General features: G+C 37.6%; 1 protein-coding gene across 1 annotated transcript; it reads left to right on the top strand.

Moving 5' to 3' along the window:
• Nucleotides 1-855: 855 nt before the first annotated feature.
• On the top strand, nucleotides 856-2,093 carry LOC124509303 (putative vomeronasal receptor-like protein 4). Its single transcript, XM_047075810.1, is given in 5 exon segments — nucleotides 856-1,128; nucleotides 1,130-1,289; nucleotides 1,549-1,858; nucleotides 1,860-1,975; nucleotides 1,978-2,093. Coding segments are annotated over 5 exon segments (975 nt in total).
• Nucleotides 2,094-23,646: the final 21,553 nt, after the last annotated feature.

Here is a 23,646-nt window from a genome sequence, read left to right as displayed (position 1 = left end):
TCATGTATTATGAAAGGAGGAAGGAGGAAGAAGAGAAAGTGCCACAGTATGTGTTGGAAGACTTATTTGGACATTCTTTTTTCTTTTTTTTTTGTCAATTTATTTATTTATTGTCAAATTTACTTACATACAACATCCAGTGCTCATCCCAACAAGTGCCCTCCTCAATGCCCATCACCCATTTTCCCCTCCCCCTGCCCACCCATTCACCCTCAGTTTATTCTCTGTATTTAAGAGTCTCTTGTGGTTTGCTTCCCTCCCTCTTGGACATTATTTTTTTCTTAATTGTCTGTTTTGGTGATTTTTTTCCCCAGTAGCATAAAGTTTACTTCAGTTCAACTATACAAACACCTATGAGTCCTTTATATGGCCATTACTATTATTGGTGCTGAATATAAGATAGGCTAAATTATGATATTTACAGAATAGTAAAGCAAAACACAGAACAGTAAAGCAAAAAGAAGAGGAAGAGGAAGAAGGGGAAGGAGGAAAAGAAGGAGAAGAAGAAGAGGAGGAAGAAGGAGAAGGAGAAGGAGAAGGGGAAATGCATGTATCACGGGAGTATGGGAAATGGGTACACATTATTACATTATTCTGGCATGATTGAGAGTATGTTGTGTGAGATTTCTTGATGATGATGATGATGATGATGATAGATTGTAGATAGATATAGATACTCAATTTGATGTAGAAATAATGTTGAGACTGTATTTCTAAGACTTTATACAACATAGGTTTACTGATTAACTGGGTGAAATAAAAAAAATGGTGATGATTTTGACTATAGCATAAATAACATGGATGGTGTGAGGTCTTTTTTTCTAGATGTACAGAATTCATTTCTTCTTTTCCACTATGACGATTGCACTTTCCATGCATGTTACTATTAAATTATGTCAATTTTTACAAGTTGGCATTGGAATCTTAGCCAACACCTTCCTCCTCTTCCACATCTTCACATTCCTTCTGGATCACAGACCTAAGCCCACTGACCTGATCATCTGTCACTTGGCCTTTGTCCACATAATGAAACTCTTCACTATACTGTTTTTGTTGTCTATAGAGCTGTTTGAATCACCAAACTTTCTGAATGATTTCAAATGTAAGGCTTTATTCTACATGAGCAGATTTGACGAGAGGTCTCTCCATCTGCATCACCTATCTCCTGAGCATAATCCAGGCCATTACAATCAGCCCTATCACCTCCTGGTTGGGTAGATTTAAACATAAATGCACAAATAACATCTTCCATTCCTTCATCATCCTGTGGTTTCTCGGTTTATCTCTCAGTATTAATCCCATCTTTTTTACTGTGCATCTTCTTTAAAATTTTTAAATATTTTTTTTTTATTTTTGAGAAAGAGAGAGAGAGAGAGAGAGAAGTAGACTGAGCACGAGTCGGGGAGGGACAGAGAGGGAGACACAGAATCCGAAACAGGCTCCAGGCTCTGAACTGTTAGCACAGAGCCCAATGCGGGACTTGAACCCATGAACTGCAAGATCATGACCTGAGCCAAAGTCAGACCCTTAACCAAATGAGCCACCCAGGTGCCCCTACTGTTGCATCTTCTAATGTGACCCAGACCAGTCTACTGAAAGTCAGTAAATACTGTCCACTTTTCCCTATAACCTCCAGCATCAAGGCACTGTTTTTCACTTTGACATTATACAGGGATGTCTACTTCATAGGAGTCATGCTTCTCTCAAGTACATATACGGTGACTCACTTGTTCAGGCATCAGAGGCAGTGCCAGCACCTTCACAGCACCAGCCTCTCCTCAAGAGTCTCCCCAAAGGAAAGAGCCAACCAGACCATCCTGTTGTTGGTGAGTTTCTTTGTGATTGTGTACTGGGTGGACTTCATCATCTGTAATCCTGTTATGGGTGTGTGTCACCATCATCCTAGATTGCCAGAAGATTTGGGGCAATGTCTATGCCACTGTCAGTCCTTTGGTACTAATTAGTTCTCACAAAAGAATAAAAATATGTTGCAAAAATGTGGCAAAATTACAATCAATTTTAAACAACTTATTCATGAAATAATTATCCAAAAACTTATTTTCTCTTTAATAAATTTTTATTTTATACACTAAATTCTTTGGTATTTTGTCTATGTGTATATGTTTAGATATTGCCTAACTCATGTGTAATTGTTAAACACTCTAGCTTTTTAAATTCTCATATCACAATATCACAATATTATTAATTTCACAATGCCATTCTTTATTTACTATGCCATTTTTATATAATTATATTTAAACTCATTTTTGTGCCCTAACTATTGATGCAAAAAAGAAGGTAGAGTTAGTCCACAGTCTTGATAAAATCCAAAATGAAATGGGATATTTCCCTATTTGTTTTTATTCTGTACTTTCTTTGTCCCAAACAATAAATATGAGTAGTAATTACAGAAGTGATAGGTATATGGAGCACCTGGGTAGCTCAGTTGGTTAGGCGTCTGACTCTTGGTTTCGGATCAGGTCATGATCTCACCGTTCATGAGTTTGAGCACCACATCGGGATCTGTGGTAATAGTGAAAAGCCTGCTTGGGATTCTCTCTCTCTCTCTCTCTCTCTCTCTCTCTCTCTCTCTCTCTCTCTCCTACGTCCTCTCTCTGCCCCTCCTACGTCCTCTCTCTCTTTCTCTCTCTCTCAAAAAAAATAAACTTAAAAGAAAAAGGAGTGGTAGGTATATTCTTCTTCCTACAATTTTATAATCTGTGACAGTGGTACTCATAAATTGCCCCCAAAGTCTCATTCTCCTACATTATTAGTCTTTGTTTTTCCATCTCAATTTGCATGGAAACTTAGAAACAAAGAATACTACCAATTAGAATTAAATTCCTACATAGGTACAAATAATCTAAGTAAACTCGGGAGGGGATAGAACACATGAATAGACCTGTAGCAAGTAAAGAGATTAGGGGATATTTCACAAAGAAAAACCCAGACCCTATGGGCTCACTGATAAAGTTATCAAACATTTAATGAGGAATATTTACCAGCCCTTTATAAACACTTCAAAAGTGGGGAAGAACTGGGAAATTTACCAATTCATTTACCAGTTTATTTTATGAGGCCAGTTATTATCCAGATAATAGAATGAGCAACACCATCACAAGTAACCTACAGACCATGTATTTCATGAACATAGGCACATCCACTTTCCAAAAATAATGTGTAAACAGAATCCACCAGTGTATAAAAATAATTACACATTATGAACAAGCAGGATTATCTTTAAAATGTAAATTTGGTTTAACATCCAAAACTCAATTAATGTAATGCATAATATTGGTAAATTATAGGACTAAAAATAATTATTTCAATAAATATAAAAAGCATTTGACAAAACAAAGACCTGATCATTTTATTTTTATTTTATTTTATTTTTCCCCAAGTTTTTATTTAAATTCCAGTTAGTTAACATACAGTGTAATATTAGTTTCTGGTATAGAATTTAGTGATTCATCACTTACATACAACACCCGAAGGTGATCATTTAAAAACCCTCAGATAACTAGCTGTATAAGGGAACTGTTTATATCTACCAAAGCACATCTAAGAATCATGTACAGCTAATGTAATATTTAATCATGAATAAACAGGTGTTTTATTTTTTTATTTTTAAAGCTTATTTAAATATAGTAAATAAACAATGTTACATTAGTTTCAGGTGCGTAACATAGTGACTCAACAACTCTATATGTCATTATGCTGTGCTCACTACAAGTATAGTTACCATCTGTGACCATGCAACACTATTAAAATACAATTGACTGTATTCCTTCTGCTGTAACTTTTATTCTCATGACATTGTGTGACCGGGAGCTAATTTCTCCCACTTCCCCTTCACCCATTTTGCCACACCCCAACTATCTCTGTCTTGGCAACCATCACTTTTTCTCTGTATTTATATGTGTAATTCTACTTTTTGTTTGGTTATTCATTTGTTTTGCTTTTTAGATTCCACATATAAGTGAAATTATATAGTGACTTATTTCATTTAGCATAATACCCTCTGGGTCCATCCATGTTGTCACAAATGGCAAAATTTCATCCTTTATTATGACTGAGTAGTATTCCATTGTATATCATGTGAAATGAAGATCTATATTACATTTCCCTTATCCATTCTTCTACTGATGGACATTTGGGCTGTTTCTGTTAAAAGGATTGCCCACCACAATCAAGTGGGATTTATTCCACAGATGCAAGGATGACACACAGTCACAAATCAATCAATTTGGTAGAGCACACTAAAAAAAACAAATGATAAAATCATATGCTCATTTAAATAGATGCAGGAAAATCATTTGACGAAATTCAAAATAAGTTTATAATAAATACTCTAAACAAAATAGGTTTGGAGAGGACATACCTCAACATAATAAAAGCCATATACAAAATACCCACAGTGAAAATCATCCTCAATGGGGAAAAACTGCGAGCTTTCCCCTAAGGTAAGGGAGAAGACAAGGATGTCCACTCTCACTACTTTTATTCAACATAGTACTGAAGTCCTAGCCACAGCGAAAGGCACCCATATTATAAAGGAAGAAGTCAAACTGTCACTATTTGCAGATGGGATACTATAAAACCATTAAAAATAACAAGTGCATGTATTTTATGCTACAGTTTATGACAAAGAGAAGAATGTCCAATTACACCACTTCTATCCAAAATTATACTGAATAGAATACCATGTAACATGAAGAAACAAATGGCTTCCAGATTGGAAACTTATGCAGATGACATTATCTTTTACATACTATTTGCAAGGTTAATCAGGAAAAACCCACTAAAACTAACAAGTTAGTTGTACAAATTGGAGTAGAGAAGAGTAACATACAAAATTAGTAGAATTATTATACACTAAGAATAAAAAATCTCAAAATTATATATTTTTATTTAAATTGTATTTAGTTAACATACACTGCAATATTGGTTTCAAGAGTAGAATTTAGTGATTCATCACTTACATACAACACTCAGTGCTCATCACAAAGTGCCCTCCTCAATACCCATCACCCATCTAGCCCATCTCCCACCCACTTCTCTCCATCAACCCTCATTTTTTTCTCTATCACTAAGAGTCTCTTGTGGTCTGTATCACTCTCTCTTATTTTTCTCCTTCCCATATATTCACCTGTTTTGTTTCTTAAATGCCACATGAGTGAAATCAGATAGTATTTGTCTGTGAGTGGCTTATTTCACTTAGCATAATACATTCCAGCCCTATCCACATCATTGCAAATGGCAAGATTTCCTTCTTTTGGTGGCCAAATAATATTCCATTTTATATGTATGCCACATCTTCTTTATTCATTCATCAGTCGATGGACATTTAGGCTCTCTCCATTGTTTGGCTTTGTTGATAATGCTGTTACAAACATCAGGGTGCATGTACCCCTTTGAATCTGTATTTTTGTATCCTTAGCATAAATACCTAATAGTGCAATTGCTAGGTCGTAGGATAGTTCTATTTTGAATTTTTTGAGGAACCACCATACTGTTCCCCAGAGTGGCTACACCAGTTTGCATTCCCACCCCAGTTTTAGAGGTCTCCCCTTTTTCTGCATCCTCACCAACACCTGTTATTTCTTGTGCTGTTAGTTTTAGCCATTCTGACAGGTGTTAGTCAGTATCTCATCATTGTATTGATTTGTATTTCCCTGATGATGAATGATGTCAAGCATCTTTTCATGTGTCTGTTAGCCATCTAGATGTCTTCTTTGGAAAAATGTCTATTCATGACTTCTGCCTATATCTTAACTGAATTATTTGTGTTTTGGGTGTTGAGTTTAATCAGTTTTTTATACATATTGGATACTAACCCTTTATCAGATATGTCACTTGCAATTATCTTCTCCTATTCTGTAGGTTGTCTTTTAGTTTTGTTGACTGTATCATTTGCTGTGCCGCAGCTTTTTATTTTGATGAAGTACCAATAGTTCATGTTTGCTTTTGTTTCCCTTGCCTTCAGCGAGATGTCTAGTAAGAACCTGCTATCACTGAGGTCAAAGAGGTTGCTACCTGTGTTCTCCTCTAGGATTTTGATGGCTTTCATCCATTTTGAGTTTAGTTTTGTGCACGGTGTAATAAATTGGCCCAGTTTCATTCTTCTGTGTGTAACTGTCCAGTTTTCCCAATACCATTTGTTGAAGAGACTGGCATTTTTCCAATGGATATTCCTTCCTGCTTTGTTACAGATGAGTTGACCATATAGTTCTAGGTCAATTTCTGGGTCCTCTATTCTGTTCCATTGATCTATGTGTCTGTTTTTGGGCCATTACCATACTGTCTTGATAACTACACCTTTGTAATATAGCTTGAAATTCGGAATTGTGATGCCTCCAGTTTCATTTTTCTTTTTCAGGATTGCTTTGGCTATTCGGGGTCTTTATGGTTCCAAAAAAAATTTAGGATTGTTTGTTCTAGCTCTGTGAGAAATTCTGGTGGTATTTTGATAGAGATTGCATTAAAGCTATAGGCTGTTTTGGGTAGTATAGACATTTAACAGATTTATTTAACATTTACCTATCTGTCTGTTTATCTCTCTACCATCTATTTATCATCTATTTATCTATCATCTATCTATCTATCTATCTATCTATCATCTATCTATCACATGTCTATCTGTGTTTGTTTTTCCAATACGTGAACATGGAATACTTTTTTATTTCTTTGCATCCTCTTCAATTTCTTTCATTAAGTCATAGTTTTCAGCATACAGATCTTTTACTGTTTTAGTTAGGTTTATTTCTAGGTATCTTATTGTGTTTGGTGCAATTGTAGATGGGATCAATTCCATGATTTCTTTTTCTTCTGCTTCATTATTGGTGTATAGAAATGCAGCACATTTCTGCATGTTGATTTTATATCCTGCGGCATTGCTGAATTCATATATTAATTCTAGCAATGTTTTGGTGGAATCTTTTGGGTTTTATACACAGAATATCATGCCATTAGCAAATAGTCAGGGTTGACTTCTTCCTCGTTGATTTGGATGACTTTTATTTCTTTACGTTATCTGACTGCTGAGGCTAGACTTCCAGTACTATGTTAAATATGAATGGTGAGAATGGACACACTTGTCATGTTCCTGACCATAGTGGAAAGGCTCTCAGTTTTTCCCCATGGAGTATGACATTAGCTATGGGTCTTTCGTATATGGCCTTTATGATGCTGAGGTATGTTCCATCGATCCCTACTTTGTTGAGAGTTTTTATCAAGAATGAATGCTGTATTTTGTCAAATGCTCTTTCTGCATCTATTGAAAGGACCACTTATAGTTCTTATCATTTCTTTTATTAACGTGGTGTATCACTTTGATTGGTTTGCAAATATTGAACCAGCCCTGCAGCCCAGGAATGAATACCACTTGATCATGATGAATAATTCTTATAATGTACTGTTGAATTTGATTTGCTAGTATCTTCTTGAGAATTTTTGCATCCATGTTCATCAGGGATACTGGCCTGTAATTCTCCTATTTAGCTGGGTCTTTGGTTTTGGAACCAAGGTAATGCTGGCTTTGTAGAGTGAGTTTGGAAGTTTTCCTTCCATTTCTATTTTTTGGAACATTTTGAGAAGAATAGACATTAACTCTTCTTTAAATATCTGGTAGAATTCCCCTGGGAAGCCATCAGGCCCAGGAATCTGGTTTGTTGGGAGATCTTTGACAACTGATTCAATTTTTTTGCTGGTTATGGGTTTTTTCAAATTTTCTGTTTCTTCCTGTCTCAGCTTTAGTAGTGTGTGAATTTCTAGGAATTTGTTCATTTTTGCCAGATTTCCCAGTTTATTGGCATATAATTTTTCATAGTATTCTCTTATAATTGTTTGATTTCTGTAGTGTTGGCTGTGATCTCTCCTCTTTCATTTGTGATTTTATCTATTTGGGTCCTTTCTCTTTTCTTTTTGATAAGTCTGGCTAGGGGTTTTTCAGTTTTGTTTATTCTTTTGAGGAACCAGCTCTTGGTTTTATTGATCTGTTGTACTGTTTGTTTTTATTTCTATATCATTTTTTTTCTTCTCTAATCTTTATTATTTGCCTTCTTATGCTGGCTTTAGGCTTTATTTGCTGTTCCTTTTCTAGATCCTTTAGGTGTAAGGTTATACTGTGTATTTGGGACCTTTCTTGCTTCTTGAGACAGGCTTGAATTGCAATATACTTTTCTCTCAGGACTGCCTATGCTGCATCCTAAAGGGTTTGGACTGTTGTGTTTTTATTTTCATTGGTTTGCATGTATTTTTAAATTTCTTCTTTAATTTCCTGGTTAACCCATTCATTCTTTAGTAAGATGTTCTTTTACCTCCATGTATTTGAGTGTTGTCCAAATTTTCCTTGTGGTTGACTTCAGCATTTATTGAACTGTGATCCTCCAGAGTAGAGCCTCTCCATCCTGCTGATGAAAGGCCTTTGTCTGGTACCTGCAGCGTATTTTATCTTTGGGGAGGCAATAAACTCTTCCAAAAGTACTTCTGGAAGGGGACTGTTGTCTCTCAGAGCACCCCAGAGGTGTCTACACCATGCTATGCACTGCAAGACCAGTTCCCTCCTCCCCAGGAGCATACTCCATGGCCTTGCTCCAGAGAAAGTTGAGCACTTCTAAAACCTCAGAGTTTGAGCTCCAAAAGCTGTGCATGGTTCATAAACATTTCTGCAGCCATGGGTCCCAACTCTCAGCACCACCTCTGTCAGTGCCATCTACTTTCGTGCCCCCGCTCACTTTACCTTGGGTTCCACCAACCACTTAATAATCAGATCAGGGGGGCAGGCTTAAAAGCAACAAAAATGATAATCTCATGATTTTTAAAACTCTATAACTGTTCCTTTTGTCTCTGATATTAATGTACCACCCCCTTTCTTCCTTCCTTCTCTCTTTCAAAGTATTGCTAAAAAGTTTATTTTATTGGGGGCACCTGGGAGGCTCAGTCAGGTAAGCATATGAGTTCAGCTCAGGTCATGATCTCACTGTTCGTGGGTTCGAACCCCACATCAGGCTCTGTACTGACAGCTCAGAACCTGGAGCCTGCTTCAGATTCTGTGTCTCCCTCTCTGTCTGTCCCTCCCTTACTTGGCTCTGTCTCTCTCTGTCTCACAAAAATAAATAAACATTTAAAAAATTTTATTTTATTGGCCTTTTTAAAGAAAAATCTATTGTTTTATTGAAATTATTTCCTATTTCTTTGATAGCTGTTTTTATCTTTAAGATTTGTTTCTTTCATACTTTTGGGGGAAGACATTTTATTATCATTGTTCTGACATTTTGATTAATATGCCTGTGACCTCATTTATTTTGTATTTCTCCTGCTTTCTAAAAATGAAATGTAAGTCTAGTCATTATTCTCTATGTATCCTGTAGACCATATCCCACATATAGTTTATTAATTGCTGTTTATTATCAGTAGTCTGTAATTGTAGTTTTGTTTTCCTCTTTAATAGAAGAATTATTCAGAAGAATACTTTTTGATTGTCCACCCCTTTGTTTATAAACTTTCTCTGTGGTCTTGTTTTAGATATTACTCTAAATAAGTTACAATATACTATTTGTTTAATGTTTATTTATTTTTGAAAGAGAGAGACAGAGCATGAGCAGGGAAGGGGCAGAGAGAAAGAGAGGGAGGCAAAGAATCTGAAGCAGGCTCCAGCTCTGAGCTGTCAGCACAGAGCCTGATGTGGGGCTCAAACTCATTGACCATAAGATCATGACCTGAGCCGAAATCAGATGCTTAACCGACTGAGCCACCCAGGCACCCCTTGTTTGTTTGTTTGTTTGTTTGTTTAAATTCAGGTTAGTTAACATACACTGTAGTGTATTTTGAACAGTGTCTGGCATATAATTGGTGTCTGCTATTTCCATCATTATTATGATCTATTATAAGAACATAAGATTTTTTTTCTGCCACAAGATAAAGTCGTCATATTTTAATAGAACTTAATTTGTCACATTTACTGTGGTTACCGATTTTTGACTTATTCTCCCCTGTCTTACATCCCTATGAAACACGCTTTCTTCTTGTCTATTTTCTTTCCTGACTAGATGGGTCATGGAGTTTTTCTTCCTTCGTGCCCCCTCTAGTGGTTTGAAAGCTCTATAATCTATTTTTATCTATAATTACCCTTAACAATTTATACATCTATACATATTTTTTCTCAATGTCTAGAAGTGCTGGTCACTTCTGAATGAGAAAAAAATATTGAGCTTGACTTTATTTAGCTTCCCCTCCTTTCTGCTTTTTCTCCTCCAAACTCCCAGGTTTGGTTGAAATCATCCAAAAGTTTTATTTCAGATGATTTTATAATTTTCCTTCCATTGTAGAAACTTTTTTCTAGAAATTACACTAAAAATTACAGGTGCATTAGCAGCAGTTATAGTAATAATCACCATTTTGGTAAATTTTGTTCATCTCTGTTTCTTGTGTTACATGTCTCATCTATCTTTTTTTTTAAGTTTATTTATTTGTTTTTTTTCCAATATATGAAGTTTATTGTCAAATAGGTTTCCATACAACACCCAGTGCTCATCCCAAAACTTGCCCTCCTCAATACCCATCACCCACTCTCCCCTCCCTCCCACCCCCATCAACACTCAGTTTGTTCTCAGTTTTTAAGAGTCTCTTATGCTTTGGCTGTCTTCCACACTAACCTCTTTTTTTTTCCTTCCCCTCCCCCATGGGTTTCTGTTAAGTTTCTCAGGATCCACATAAGAGTGGAAACATATGGTATCTGTCTTTCTCTGTATGGCTTATTTCACTTAGCATCACACTCTCCAGTTCCATCCACGTTGCTACAAAGGGCCATATTTCGTTCTTTCTCATTGCCATGTAGTACTCCATTGTGTATATAAACCACAATTTCTTGATCCATTCATCAGTTGATGGACATTTAGGCTCTTTCCATAATTTGGCTACTGTTGAGAGTGCTACTATATACATTGGGGTACAAGTGCCCCTATGCATCAGTACTCCTGTATCCTTTGGGTAAATTCCTAGCAGTGCTACTGCTGGCTCATAGGGTAGGTCTATTTTTAATTTTCTGAGGAACCTCCACACTGTTTTCCAGAGTGGCTGCACCAATTTGCATTCCCACCAACAGTGCAAGAGGGTTCCCGTTTCTCCACATCCTCTCCAGCATCTATAGTCTCCTGATTTGTTCATTTTGGCCACTCTGACTGGCGTGAGGTGATATCTGAGTGTGGTTTTGATTTGTATTTCCCTGGTGAGGAGCAACATTGAGCATCTTTTCATGTGCCTGTTGGCCATCTGGATGTCTTCTTTAGAGAAGTGTCTATTCATGTTTTCTGCCCATTTCTTCACTGGGTTATTTGTTTTTCAGGTGTAGAGTTTGGTGAGCTCTTTATAGATTTTGGATACTAACCCTTTGTCTGATATGTCATTTGCAAACATCTTTTCCCATTCCATTGGTTGCCTTTTAGTTTTGTTGGTTGTTTCCTTTGCTGTGCAGAAGCTTTTTATCTTCATAAGGTGCCAGTAGTTCATTTTTGCTTTTAATTCCCTTGCCTTTGGGGATGTGTCGAGTAAGAGATTGCTACGGCTGAGGTCAGAGAGGTCTTTTCCTGCTTTCTCCTCTAGGGTTTTGATGGTTTCCTGTCTCACATTCAGGCCCTTTATCCATTTTGAGTTTATTTTTGTGTATGATGTAAGAAAGTGGTCTAGTTTCATCCTTCTGCATGTTGTTGTCCAGTTCTCCCAGCACCATTTGTTAAAGAGACTGTCCTTTTTCCGTTGGATATTCTTTCCTGCTTTGTCAAAGATTAGTTGGCCATACGTTTGTGGGTCTAGTTCTGGGGTTTCTTTTTTTTTTTTTAATTTTTTTTTCAACGTTTATTTATTTTTGGGACAGAGAGAGACAGAGCATGAACGGGGGAGGGGCAGAGAGAGAAGGAGACACAGAATCGGAAACAGGCTCCAGGCTCTGAGCCATCAGCCCAGAGCCTGACGCGGGGCTCGAACTCCCGGACCACGAGATCGTGACCTGGCTGAAGTCGGACGCCTAACCGACTGTGCCACCCAGGCGCCCCTAGTTCTGGGGTTTCTATTCTATTCCATTGGTCTATGTGTCTGTTTTTGAGCCAATACCATTCTGTCTTGATGATTACAGCTTTGTAGTAGAGGCTAAAGTCTGGGATTGTGATGCCTCCTGCTTTGGGCTTCTTCTTCAAAATTCCTTTGGCTATTCGGGGCCTTTTGTGGTTCCATATGAATTTTAGGATTGCTTGTTCTAGTTTTGAGAAGAATGCTGGTGCAATTTTGATTGGGATTGCATTGAATGTGTAGATAGCTTTGGGTAGTATTGACATTTTGACAATATTTATTCTTCCAATCCATGAGCACGGAATGTTTTTCCATTTCTTCATATCCTCTTCAATTTCCTTCATAAGCTTTCTATAGTTTTCAGCATACAGATCTTTTACATCTTTGGTCAGATTTATTCCTAGGTATTTTATGCTTCTTGGTGCAATTGTGAGTGGGATCAGTTTCTTTATTTGTCTTTCTGTTGCTTCATTATTAGTGTATAAGAATGCAACTGATTTCTGTACATTGATTTTGTATCCTGCAACTTTGCTCAATTCATGTATCAGTTCTAGCAGACTTCTGGTGGAGTCTATCGGATTTTCCTATTTATTTGTTTTGAGACAGAGACAGAACAAGTTGTGGAGGTGGGGTTGGGCAGAGAGAGGAGGGAGAGAGAATCCTTCATCACTGCCAGTGCAGAGCCCAACATGGGGCCCAAACGTACAAAACTTTGAGATCATGACCTGAGCTGAAACCAAGAGTTGGGTTCTTAACCGACTGAGCCACCTAGGCACCCTAACATCTGTATTTTCTTGGGTTTATTTTGTTTGAAAATCCCTCACACATTTTATTTCAATAAATTTCTTTTGGAAATATATTTCTCTGATTCTCTTCATTTCTGAAGATTTCCTTTCACTTTCTTAACTGAAAGGTGATTGTTTAAAAATGTAGATGTGACCATGGGAGGAAATAGGATCATAACAGAGTCAAGTGGGAAGAGGAGTGGGAAGGTACAGGGTGGGATAAATGAGATGATCCTGATCCTTCAGAGCAGTCAATGGACAGGGTGTGGTGATATAAACACATCGTTTACACATGTGAGAGGTAAAATGAAATGGAGTCACTTATATCAAGGGGTTTTAAAAGAGAGCCAGAGAGTCCATTAAGGAGCTGGGCTTTATGCACATTCTCATCAGATGAAACCAGAAACTTTGAACTGGGCTAATCTGAAAATATTCCAAGGTCTCTGTCCAAACACCTGCAACTTGCTACAGTAAGAGATTTTGTTTAGTGACAGCCAATTATATTCAGTCAAAATTAGTTTTCTGCTGCCAACACCTACCAAAATTCTTTGGTAAAAACCCATACAAACACTTCATCTTTTGATACCCTTGGCTTTTTTCACTAGAGGGACACAATTTCTGTTGCTCCCCAAATCTATGCTATTCAAATTGTAATTCTGAGACCTCAAATAAATGTTTTTGTTTTATTTCAGCCCTTCCTTTTTTTCTCGTTCAACAGACATAAGGAAGTAACTACAGAACAACCAAAACCAAAAGCCACAAAGTTCTCCTTCTGGGCAAAAAGACTGGGAAGGGTAGTGAAGAGATGAAGGAGATAAAGAGGTTAGAGGACAGTTGCTTTTTATTACAATGCCTTTTGTCCAATTTCACTCTTTAAACATGACCCTGCATTACTCTCATTAGAATAAGTTAGTTTTTTCAATACAAATAAAATACAAAAGAGCTTCTTAGCTCCAACCAGATCTGGAATGTAAAGTCAGATTTTACATGTGAGTGACTTAGTGACCCCAGCTGCACAACTTTGAAGACTTTGTCTTCACTCTTGATTTACTGATTGGGAATCTATTGGTGAGTCTAACTCCTGATCCAGTGCTCTGAAATACATGTTTGTTGACATCAGTAAGGGCAGATTTTTTACTCTTAAGATTCTAAGTATTTTCTACAAGCTAAATTAGAATTGTAGGCAAACGGAGCCTCAGACTTCCCTGTTCATAAGACATAAAGTCTGTGTTAAAGGCATGTTTCTTTGCTTGCAAGATACCATTAAGAACATAGTAGCTTTTCAGTCAACTGAAATCCCTCTTTCCCAAACCCTCACTGACTGTAATGCTTTATCAGTATGGCATTCATTCTGTTTACTTCCTTTTCTGTTGAGGTGGTTTTACTAGGGATAATTTGGTATTTCAATGGCTTCTTTGAGAAGCTTAACATCTCCCTAAACCATCTCATCTAAGATGTATCCTCTCCCATCTCCTTCACACCTCCATCCTTTTACTACCTCCAACCTTCCCTGTGGCTCCCTGAGATCTTTTGATATGTCACCCTTCATACCCCTACCTCTTGCATCCTTCTGCTCACCCCTGTAAGATCTTCCTTTCCCATTCTAGCCTCTCAACTCCTTGTAGTCACTCAAACTCTGTGCTCCCCTGTAAGGGTTCCCTGTAAGGGACGCAGGGGCTCCAAAAGCAACCACTTGAAGTTGAAAAGGGAAAAAAAAAAAACTAATTGGAGGTAGGCTGGCTATTTTACCCACTCATATGGGCTGTGGAGAAACCCAAATGTCCAGTGTCTCCTCAACCCCTCAGTCCAGATGTAATCTACAGCCTCTGTGACATTACATAACAGGGCAAAGACAATCTTAAAAGTCTCCTCCCACAAATATGGTGAAAAGTTTATCTTGTTGGAGAAGTGGATAAAGTACACCAAAGATGGCTGATTGGACTAAAACAAACTCTGGTCTCTAGCTTAGAGACCCCTCCTCCGGGTTCGTCTTCCTTTGCTGCATGTGCAAAAACCACCCCCCCACACACACACAAATATGGAAGCTGATAACTATAAATTACCCTTCCCGCTCACATTCGGGGCTCAGATCTTTGGAGAAACAGTCTCCTCTGAGCCTCGGGTGTTAAATAAATCTCCAATCCACCAAGATCTCAGAGTGCCGCTTGGTTTTTCCACCAGTGTTCCAGACTGGTTCCGTAACAAGCTCCCATATTGATCTGGTAACTGTAACTTCTTCCATCTAGCAGAAACACAGTTCTTTCTTTCTTTCTTTCTTTCTTTACTTTTTAATTTACATCCAAATTAGCATACAGTGCAATAATGATTTGGGGAGTAAGACTCCAGTGATTCATCCCCTACATATAACACCCAATGCTCATCCCAACAATTGTCCTTCTTAATGCTCCTTGCCCATTTAGCTCACCCACAACCCCTCCAGCAACACTGTTCTCTATATTTGTCTTTTATGTTTTGTCTCCCTGCCTGTTTTTTTTTATTATTTTTGCATCCCTTCTCTTCTGTTCATCTCTTTTGTATCTTAAATTCCAAATATGAGTGAAGTCATATGATATTTGTCTTTCTCTGACTGACTAGTTAGCAGAAACATATTTCTGATAAAAATGATAAAGGACAGAAGTGAGTACCAATGCTTATACACACTATTGAGTTTTGCATTCTGTGTTTACACCTTACTCATGGCTAAAATTTTAGAATGAAAGCCATAAAATTTCTATTTGTGCCTGCCTGTTTGTTTATGTATGTTCATTTGTATGTTATGTATATGTGACATTTTCCTACCTCCCGATGGTTTTACCAAATTAATTTATAAAATCCCTTAAAGAAACTATATTCTGATTGGCTTGGATAAAAATAAGTGCTTATATAAATTACATGTTCCTGAAACTCCAAGAAATATAGAAATGTCTTTCAAATTCACTTTATTTGAGTAAATTCGATTTGATAAATAACATTATGTTGATACTATAAGTTTCATAAAGAAACAGCCATGTTTTCTGTATGTATGTATTAGCATTAAATGTAATATATACATACATTTTTATTCTAGTTGAGTTTACTAATCATATTAACTAATATATTTGTTAGATGTAAAAGATTCTAAAAATTTAAATTATATTTTAATCAAAAAAAGTCATTCTGGAAAACTTTATTTCAACAATAATTGTTTTACAATATATCCACTTAAAAGTAGTTTACAGGGGCGCTTGGGTGGCGCAGTCGGTTAAGCGACAGACTTCAGCCAGGTCACGATCTCGCGGTCCGTGAGTTCGAGCCCCGCGTCGGGCTCTGGGCTGATGGCTCAGAGCCTGGAGCCTGCTTCCGATTCTGTGTCTCCCTCTCTCTGCCCCTCCCCCTTTCATGCTCTGTCTCTCTCTGTCCCAAAAATAAATAAACGTTGAAAAAAAAAAGTAGTTTACAAAATATTTTTTATTATTGAAATGTAATTGACATATAATATCATATTAGTTTCAGGTGCACAACATTAAGTTACAGAGAGGGAGGGAGGCAAACCAAAAGAGACTCTTTTTTTTTTTTTTTGAGGACCTCTTTTTAAATTTTAATTCCAATATAGTTAACATACAATGTACCATTAATTTCAGGTGTACAATACAGTGTTTCAACAATTCTATATATTATCTGGTGCTCATTATAGCCAAGTGCACTCTTTAATCCCCATCACCTATTTGACCCTTCTCCCCACCCACCTTCCTTCATGCAAACTTCAGTTTGTTCTCTATAGGTAAGAGTCTGTTTTATGATTTACCTTTCTCTTTCTGCAACCCCCCCCATGTTCATCTGCTTTATTTCTTAAATTCCACACATGAGTGAAATCATATGGTATTTGTCTTTCTCTGAGTGATTTACTCTGCCTAGCATTAGCTAAGCTCCATCCATGTCATTGCAAATAGAAAGATTTAATTTGATTTTTATGCTGACTAATTTTCCAGTGTGTGTGTGTGTGTGTGTGTGTAACTTTTTTATTTATAAGTCAATGGAAATTTGTGCTCTTTCCATAAATTGGCTCTTGTTGATAATGCTGCTATAAACATCAGGGTGCATGTGCCCCTTTGAATCAGTATTTTTGTATCCATTGGGTAAATACCTACTAGTGCAATTGCTGAATAATAACATAGTTCTACTTAAAAAAATTTTTTTAATTTACATCCAAATTAGCATATAGTGCAACAATGATTTCAGGAGTAGATTCCTTTTTTTTTTATTAATATATGAAATTTATTGTCAAATTGGTTTCCATACAACACCCAGTGCTCATCCCAAAAGGTGCCCTCCTCAATACCCATCACCCACTCTCCCCTCCCTCCCACCCCCCATCAACCCTCAGTTTGTTCTCAGTTTTTAACAGTCTCTTATGCTTTGGCTCTCTCCCACTCTAACCTCTTTTTTTTTTTTCCTTCCCCTCCCCAATGGGTTTCTGTTAAGTTTCTCAGGATCCACCTAAGAGTGAAACCATATGGTATCTGTCTTTCTCTGAATGGCTTATTTCACTTAGCATCACACTCTCCAGTTCCATCCACGTTGCTACAAAAGGCCATATTTCATTTTTTCTCATTGCCACGTAGTATTCCATTGTGTATATAAACCACAATTTCTTTATCCATTCATCAGTTGATGGACATTTAGGCTCTTTCCATAATTTGGCTATTGTTGAGACTGCTGCTATAAACATCGGGGTACAAGTGCCCCTATGCATCAGTAGGAGTAGATTCCTTAATGCCCCTTACCAATTTAGCCCATCCCCCCTCCCACAACCCCTCCAGTAACCCTCAGTTTGTCCTCCATATTTATGAGTCTCTTCTGTTTTGTCCCTCTCCCTGTTTTTATATTTTGTTTCCCTTCCCTTATGTTCATCTGTTTTGTCTCTTAAAGTCCTCATATGAGTGAAGTCATATGATATTTGTCTTTCTCTGACTAATTTCACTCAGCATAATACCCTCCAGTTCCATCCATATAGTTGCAAATGGCAAGATTTCATTCTTTTTGATTGCCGAGTAATACTCCATTGTATGTATATGTATATATATATATACACCACATCTTCTTTATCTATTCATCCATTGATGGACATTTGGGCTCTTTCCATACTTTGGCTATTGTTGATAGTGCTGCTATTAACATTGGGGTGCATGTGTCCCTTCGAAACAGCACACCTGTATCCCTTGGATAAATACCTAGTAGTGCAATTGCTGGGTTGTAGGGTATTTCTATCTTTAGCTTTTTGAGGAGCCTCCATGATGTTTTCCAGAGTGGCTGCACCAGCTTGCATTCACATAAGAGACTCTTAAACACTGGGAACAAACTAAGGGTACATGGGGGTGGGAGAGAGAAGAAAGTAGGTGATGGGCAGGAAGGAGGGCACTTGTTGGGATGAGCATTGGGTGTTGCATAGAAAGCAATTTGACAATAAATTATATTTAAAAAATAAAATAAACAAACAAATAAATAAATAATTTTTAAAAATCAATCCAAAAAAATCAGTCAGGTGCACAACATAGTGACTGGACAATACTGTATACTGCATTTAGCATAATAACTTCTAGATCTATCCATGTTGTCACAAATGGCGAGATTGAATTCTTTTTTATGGCTGAGTAGTATTCGTGTGTGTGTGTGTGTGTGTGTGTGTGACATCTTCTTTATCCATTCATCTATGTATGGACATTTAGGTTGCTTCCATATCTTAGCTATTGTAAATAATGCTGTGATGAACATAGGGGTGCATATATCTTTCTGAATTAGTGTTTTCATTTTCTTTGGGCAAATACCCAGTAGTAGACTTACTAGATCATATGTAGCTCTATTTTTAATTTTGGGGGGGACTTCTATACTGTTTTCCACAGTGGCTGCACAAATTTACATTCCCACCAATAATGCATGAGGGATCCCCTTTCTCCACATCCTCACCAACCCTTGTTATTTCTTCTCTTTTTGATACTAGCCATTCTGACTGGTGTAAGGTAATATTTCTTTGTGATTATGATTTGCATTTCCCTGAGGATGAGTGATGCTGAGCATCTTTTAATGTGTACTTCTTCTTTGAAAAAATGTCTATTCAGGTCTCTCCCCATTTTTTAATCAGGTTATTTGATTTTTTTTTTTTGGTGTGAAGTTGTACAAGTTCTTTATGTATTTTGGGTATTACCCCCTATCAGATATATGATTTGCAAATATATTCTCCCACTAACTAGGCTACTTTTTTGTTTTGCTGATGGTTTCCTTCACTGTGAAAAAGCTTTTTATTTTGGTGTGGTCCCAATAGTCTGTTTTTGCTTTGTTTCCCTTGCCTGAAAAGACATATCTAGAAAAGTATTGCTAAGGTTGATGTCCAAGAAATTACTGCCTATGTTTTTTTAGGAGTTTTGTCGTTTCGGTTCTCATATTTAGGTCTTTAATCCATTTTTGAGTTTATTTTTGTGTATCATGTAAGAAAGTGACCCAGTTTAAAAAAAGAAAGAAAGAAAGAAAAAAAGTGACCTGGTTATATCCTTTTTGTATGTTGCTGTCCAGTTTTCCCAACACCATTTATTGAAAAGACTGTCTTTTCCCTGTTGTACATTCTTGTCTCCTTTATTGTAGAACAATTGGCCATATAGACATGGGTTTACTTTTAGGATCTCAATTCTGTTTTATTGATCTATGAGTCTATTTTATACCAGTGCCATAATGTTTTGATTCCTATAGCTTTGTAGTATATCTTGAAATCTGGGATTGTGATAATTTCTCGTTTTGTTCTTCTTTCTCAAGCTTTCTTTTCTTTTTTTTTTTTTTTGTAACGTTTATTTATTTATTTATTTATTTTTAATTTTTTTTTCAACGTTTATTTATTTTTGGGACAGAGAGAGACAGAGCATGAATGGGGGAGGTTCAGAGAGAGGGAGACACAGAATCCGAAACAGGCTCCAGGCTCTGAGCTGTCAGCACAGAGCCCATCGCGGGGCTCGAACTCAGGGACCGCGAGATCATGACCTGAGCTGAAGTCGGCGGCTTAACCGACTGAGCCACCCAGGCACCCCTCTCAAGCTTTCTTAGGCTATGTTTCAATGAACATGTAGGCAATGAAACTTAAAATACAACACCACTTACAACTGCTCAACAAGAGAGAAATACTGTGAAATAAATCTCTCAAAACAGGTACAGACCTTATCTTCTATATAAGATTTGTTTTGGCATTCTTGAAATATCAATATTACAGTAATGGAGAACATTTTAGTGGTTGCCAGTTGCGAGGGGCGTGAGGGTTGGTGGGGAGGTGTGTGTAGCTTAAAAGGGGCAACAGGAGGAATCCTTGTGATGATAGAACTATTCTGTGCTTTCCCTATATCAGTGTTAATAACCCAGTTGTGATATTGTACTTGGATTGAGTACAATCACTCCAAAATGTGATTGAGGCCTTTCTCATTTAACACACCCTCTGAAGCTCCTGCACTTAAGAAAGGCCTTCTCCTTCATCATTGCCAGATTGGAATGACCTGAACTATGCAGCCTCCCTCAGCTGATGTGACACAGTCCAAGTTTTGCAAGATGTTACCATTGGGTTAAACAGATAAAATGTATATGAGATATTGCTGCATTATGTTTTACAACTACATATGAATCCACAATTGTCTCAAAATAAAAATATTTTTAATACAAATTTTAAAAAATACATACGCATGTAAACACCATGTCTCCACCTTTTTATTCCACTATCATGTTGAGGGTCTTGAGAATGCCTCGGGATACAGCAACAAGCTGTTTCAGAAACTAATATCACTGCACTTCACAGAAATGGAATAGGAGTCTTGACCTTGGCTGCAAATTTATTCTCACACTTTTTACAGGATGTTTTGATGGATTGCATTTGGGGTAAGAGAGAAAGAGAGGAGTTCATGTTTGTAGCCTGAGCAACTGGTTCAACAGTAGTGCTGTTTGCTGAAGCCTTGGAGGAAGCAAATAGACAAACATCTGATGTGATGTCAGGTGTTGATATGTGCTAAAGAGAAACTAAAGCAGAGTCCTAGTCTGGGTTGTGGCACAGTGGGATGGAGGAGGTGGTTTTAGATAAGAAACCCACCAAGGTAAAGAGATATTAATAAGTGCCCCATGCAAAAGAGGTTTCCATGGGGGAAAAATTGGAAAAGAGTTAAATAAAATTATAATTACGGCAGGATTCTCAGAGCCATGACTAGTCTAATGACACAGTGAATCTGAGAGGGGGTACAGAACCTGTAAAGGCCATGCTCTTGTGGTTGTATGTCCCTTCTGGGCATAGGAAGACCAGTGTAGATTGAAGAATGTGGTTGTTGGGAGGTTGGAAAACTGAAGGGACTCCATTTCTAGAAAGGCTGTTTCTTTGTTGTTTCTATGTGAGGTTCTATTTACTCGTGTTCTATATTTTACCTTGCATCTGAATAAACCAAAGAAGCTATGTTCCTACTCCAAGGGGAAAGCAAAAAAACTAACATTCTTTGAGTTTCATCCTAGCCCCCAAGCACCTGATAACATCTAAGAACTGGATCCCAAATATGTTCCGGGACATTAGCTTTCAGCAAACCTCAGCTGACAACGCCATCAGCACCCCCTACCTTCGCTGATTTATAAAGTAACACCTGTTGTTCACCTGTCTCTTTGCCCTTGATTGGAACCTACTCTAGATTCCTGAAGGAACACGTACCCTGGACTCCTTTCCAATATAAACCCCAAGTGACAGAGAGACTTATTCTCCTTTCCTTTCTGAGTCTTCCAGACACTCCGCCAGCTATACTCTATCACTTATGCTGTTCAGTAAACTCTGCTTTCACTTCTTCCTGGCTTAAGTTTGATTTATATCCTAAGCGAAAACAAGGACCCTCTTTGCTAGTCCTGTGTGACGCACTCTGTGTCCTCAGACCAGTCCTGCCTGCATCAGTTATTCTAAGCTCTCTGCACCAGAGACATGGGACTCTGCTCTGAGAACCCCTGTGGCACCTCAAGCCATTCATCACCTCTTGGTGTTTTCCCTCTTGCATAGATGTGGCACCATCTGCCAGCTGAAACCCTGAGAGTGATAAAGGAAATTTTCAAATTTTAATGTTTGTGGGCCCTGCTCCTGGGCTCCCAGGGAAGCTATACTTTTAACAAGATCAGAATGACTTCACCAAACTTCAAAGCATGGGCTCTGTTTCTTCCCTGAGCACACATTGTCCATCTGCTTCATTAGCCAATAACCTAAAAGAAACATTTCAAACTAAAGATAAGAGTAAAAATCTTTGTAAGTTCTGTTCCATACCTCAGAAGTGTACAACTTGCATATACTAAAAGCATAAAATAAAGTTTGTACTTTTCTAAAATGTCCTTCATCATGATGATTTGTAATTCTTGATGTAACAAAAACATACATAACCCTGTATTAAACATTACTTCTCTGGAGCACTTTCTTCTTTGTTAAGATTGTGGATCCTCTACAGGAGTGCTGATGCATGGGGGCATATGTACCCCAATGTTTATAGGAGTGCTTTCAACAATAGCCAAATTATGGAAAGAGCCTAAATGTCCATCAACTGATGAATGGATAAAGTAGATGTGGTTTATATATTTAATGGAATACTACTTGGCAATGAGAAAGAATGAAATCATGTCATTTGCAGCAACTGGAAGAAAGAATCATGCCATTTGCAGTGGATGAAACTGGAAGAGATTATATTGAGTGAAATAAGTCAGTCAGAGAAGGACAGTTATCATATGTTTTCACTCATTTGTGGATCTTGAGAAACTGAATAGAAGACCATGGGAGAAGGGAAGGGGAAAAAATAGTTACAGAGAAGGAGGGAGGCAAACCACAAGAGACTCTTAAATACAAAGAACAAACTAAGGGTGGATATGAGGGGGGAGAGGAAAAATGGGTGATGGGCATTGCAGAGGGCACTTGTTGGGATGAGCACTGGGTGTTGTATGTAAGCCAATTTGACAATAAATTATATTCATAAAAAAAGATTATGTATCTTCGGCAGCTGGCATCACTTGGGCTGGAATAAAACTCTCTTTCTTTCTTTCTCTCTTTTTTCTGTAGAAATTCTAAAAGGTTTGTTCATTTTGCATCAGCAAGAGTACCCCTTGCTGTGAACTTGAAAAGGGCTGTGAAAGCAGAGGCCCAGAGGCCTACCCTGGAGGATGAAGCTGCAGGGTCCATCTGTGAACCCACCAAATACTTTCATTTCATTTCTTTCTCCTCTTTCCAAAATGTGATTGAGGCCTTTCTCTTTTTTTTTTTTATTTTACATATATATAATTTATTGAACAAATTGGTTTCCATACAACACCCAGTGCTCATCCCAAAAGGTGCCCTCCTCAATACCCATCACCCACCCTCCCCTCCCTCCCACCCCCCATCAACCCTCAGTTTGTTCTCAGTTTTTAACAGTCTCTTATGCTTTGGCTCTCTCCCACTCTAACCTCTTTTTTTTTTTTCCTTCCCCTCCCCCATGGGTTCCTGTTAAGTTTCTCAGGATCCACATAATAGTGAAACCATGTGGTATCTGTCTTTCTCTGTATGGCTTATTTCACTTAGCATTACACTCTCCAATTCCATCCACGTTGCTACAAAAGGCCATATTTCATTTTTTCTCATTGCCACATAGTATTCCATTGTGTATATATACCACAATTTCTTTATCCATTCATCAGTTGATGGCCAATGTTCATAGCAGCACTCTCAACAATAGCCAAATTATGGAAAGAGGCCTTTCTCATTTAACACACCCTCTGAAGCTCCTGCACTTAAGAAAGGCCTTCTCCTTCATCA

This window comes from Lynx rufus, unplaced genomic scaffold, assembly GCF_022079265.1.
Source record: "Lynx rufus isolate CCGP_SWC_20201006 ecotype Redwood Valley unplaced genomic scaffold, mLynRuf1.p SCAF_1, whole genome shotgun sequence".
Taxonomy (NCBI): domain Eukaryota; kingdom Metazoa; phylum Chordata; class Mammalia; order Carnivora; family Felidae; genus Lynx; species Lynx rufus.
Note: the sequence above shows the minus strand (reverse complement) of the source record. Positions and strands in the feature narration are given on the sequence as shown.